We start from the raw sequence: 3278 nt of genomic DNA on the forward strand, positions 1-3278 counted from the left end.
GTTATCTTCTTTAATTTCAGTTGTTAAATCTTAATTTTAATCTTATTTCTTTATTATTTTTGGATAAAATTGATTTGTTTATTTATAAATCACGTTACAATTTTAATGATACCGTTTTACGGGTAAATAATTACAACAAACAAAGAGACGTCAGCACATAAAGATGCTACTAATTGCTAGTAGTACATTCTCCCGTATCCACGTACTAAACACATTTGTTGAATAGAGACAATAGACTGTTGTGGAGAACAATATGTCCATTTCTATATCTTCCTCGATATCTGATCAAATCCAACAAGCCCACAACTTTGAATTCCTCAAGACAAGCATTACTAATATATACAGCTAGCTGACCAAATTTGGAAAACGACAAATTGGAATACCAAAGACACGTGAATACGAACAGCTTCTACAATTCCCATTCACACTCAACATGTTAATTACTTTAATTAAACTAGGCAAAATCCTTCACAAAAAGAAACGTTGAGTACAAAACCAGTAGACCTTTTCATCAGAGTAATTTAGGTAAAAGTAGGGGATAATTCAGGCCTAATAATTCCTTAATTATACCTAAGATAATCTCAACCACTCATCATACAACATGAGATTACAACCCTAATAGAAAGTGGTTGCTAAAGTGAAATTGACTTAGTTTAGACTAAGGAAAATTGAACCAACATCTATTAATCTCTCTTGAGACTTAAATCCAATTGCTTATTTAGTTTAAAGTTTAAACTAAAGGGTTCGTTCCAGATGATCCATAACCATTATTCATCAAGCCAGTCCAAGATCCTAGTTCTCCATTAAAGTAGCCAAAAGATTCTTTATTCCCAGAATTAGAGCAGCCTTGGTCATGCCATTCAAGTGACAAAATCTTAGGATTTGGCTTCACATCAATTGCATTTTGCCCATCATAATTCATGGTTCCAAAATTGTTCCCCTCCATAGGCAATCCAAATGTAGAACATAGCCCCGCATGAAAATTTGGTGCAATTCCATTAATCTCACCATATCCATTAATCATGCCTAGATGATCAACATTCCCAACAAAATCTTGATTTCTTGAACTCCCCATCAAAGCTTCATACTTGCTCTCCATAAAATCAATAGGTGCAGGATTTTCAAGCATAAAGTTACTAGGATTATTATTATTTCCCATAAAGTTGGTGAAGTGGGAATATGCCATTTCTGGGAAATTAGAAATAGAAGATGAGGATGATCCAGGATTTTGGTAATTAGCATTTTCATTAGACAATGCTTTCTTGGAAGAAACTTTCTTGTTCTTTCTACATCCACCTCCAACAGGGATATTTCTTAGAGTACCTCCTTTAGTCCAGTACCTTCGACATGATTTGCAAAAGTACCTAGGCTGAGTAAGGCTGTAATTGTTGTAGTAACAGAATTTGGTGTGTGTTGAGTCACACCTAGGGCATTTGAGAGGTTGGTCATGTTGGGGTCTTAGCTTTCTTTCTATTAAAGGCCTTGAGCATGTGAAAATGTCACCAGATGGTGATGAAGAAGAACCCAGTTCAGTTTCCTCGTGAATTGTGTCCTGTCATGGGAAACAAGTAAAAGTAGTCAGAGAATTTATATCGGAATAATTCACGTAAATTTCTCGACACATTCCTTGTAAATTTATGCAATGTCAGCATTTAGCATACTATACGGATTCATTTAAGTTACAACATTTGTACAATTTTCCTTCTATCTTTGCTTACGATATGCAATTTTACCATGCAAGAAAGAGATAAGATACACTTGAGAAAAGTTCATCTTTTAGCCATTTAAGTTCCAAACATGGCTATGACTGTGAAAAAATATATTCACCTCACGGCCATTGTTCACATATATTGCTATTCTTTGAAAAAACATGCATGGCTACAAGACTAGCTATATATTCATGTGAAAATAACATGTGCTGGTAAGAATAGGTAGACTAATAAAGCCCTAAGATAAAGGAAAATTGTAAGAACACTTTGAATATACAAACCTGTAGCCAGTTGGATGAATCCATGCAAACTTGCAAAGAAGTAATCCCCATTAGTAAATGTGACACTCTTTTCAACTTGATCCAAAAGGAACAAACTTTGTGGCGCAGTATTTAGCCCAACTCTTTTCCTGCTTCTTGTTTATGTAGTTATATATATATATATGTGACTTTGGAATTAATCGAAGAGATAGTGAGAAAGAAGATACAATGAGATTTATGGAAGCTTGTGATGGAATGAAAAAATATGGGGGCTGAGATCGTGAATATGAAGGAAGCAAAAGGCATATGCATGTAGGGCCCAAGTACTGTCGGTGACAACTTATGTGGGCCCAAGTACTGTCGTCCCACTGTCTGATGCTGAATAGGGCCCACATTGGGTTAAGCTTGACTGCATCACATCACTAGAGGTGAATTGGACGGCTACGATTTTGTCAAACATTGGATTTGGGAAGAGAAGGATACATCTGACGTGACAGATAGTTGAGAATATTTGGGTACTCGATAAAGAGAAAGGGAAGGCAAACAAATGGGCTTGAAAACCGAAATGACACTCTAATTGTGGACCCGGTTTTAAATGGGGGCCCAATTAAGGACAGCATGGACCCCTCTCTTCTTCGACTCTTACAAGCAAGGCATAAATTCCTCTGTGACGTGTCTCGTCCGCTGACCATGGGCAGTCTAATTAGGGTTGTATGGATTGGTGATTTTAGTTTTTAAAATTTCTTCTAAAGTAGCCATATATAACCTCACATTAGCTTCTGCCATTGTTAACGGTGTGTTAACCCAATTGTAGTAAAAAGTCTCCATAATTGGAAACACTTGTAGATAGAATTGTTTATCTACCAGTGAAGTACTCATTCTCATTGGGGGTTTAAGCAGTAAAGGTTGAAATCTTGTGTGTTGGGAATAATCGTTCTCGTAGACAGTCTTGGAAATGCTTTCCAACCGTTGTTTTGGTGAAAATAAAAAGCTTTATTAATCAGCAGAACAGAATACAATGAGAATAACTACGAGTATCTATTCCTCCTACATCCATCAAGTCGAGAAACAAAATACCAAAGTGAAGAAAACAAAATAACAGTGTTCCTCTCCAATTCGGGCACTACTAAAAAACTGTCAAAAATCGTCCAGAATAACCGACCGAAATCGGTGGGAATCAAACAAAAACCGATCAATTTCCGACCGTTTTCAATTCGTCGAAAAAAGAATGGTCGCAATTGGAGAGTGACCGCAGTCGGTCGATATTTCCGACCGAAGTAGGTCAGTAATTGTCAATGCACTTGGACCA

The 3278-nt window shown here is 36.5% G+C and overlaps 1 protein-coding gene across 1 annotated transcript; it reads right to left on the reverse strand.

The window, feature by feature from the left end:
• Positions 1-421: 421 nt before the first annotated feature.
• LOC104095461 (dof zinc finger protein DOF5.6-like) lies at positions 422-2213 on the reverse strand. The gene is made up of 2 exons (XM_009601610.4): positions 1991-2213; positions 422-1552 (listed from the first exon to the last, which is right to left on the reverse strand). Exons 1-2 carry the CDS (start codon positions 2039-2041, stop codon positions 731-733), a joined length of 873 nt encoding a protein of 290 aa, XP_009599905.1. The 5' UTR covers positions 2042-2213; the 3' UTR covers positions 422-730.
• Between the last annotated feature and the right edge of the window lie 1065 nt (positions 2214-3278).

This window comes from Nicotiana tomentosiformis, chromosome 6 (genome assembly GCF_000390325.3).
Source record: "Nicotiana tomentosiformis chromosome 6, ASM39032v3, whole genome shotgun sequence".
NCBI classification, from domain to species: domain Eukaryota; kingdom Viridiplantae; phylum Streptophyta; class Magnoliopsida; order Solanales; family Solanaceae; genus Nicotiana; species Nicotiana tomentosiformis.

Bases quoted from the DNA above. Each gene is read 5' to 3' on its own strand.
- LOC104095461 (XM_009601610.4), bottom strand. From the start codon at position 2,041: ATGGGGATTACTTCTTTGCAAGTTTGCATGGATTCATCCAACTGGCTA. The intron at 1,553-1,990 runs GTTTGTATATTC...TTCCCATGACAG, and splicing joins ATTCATCCAACTGGCTACAG to GACACAATTCACGAGGAAAC.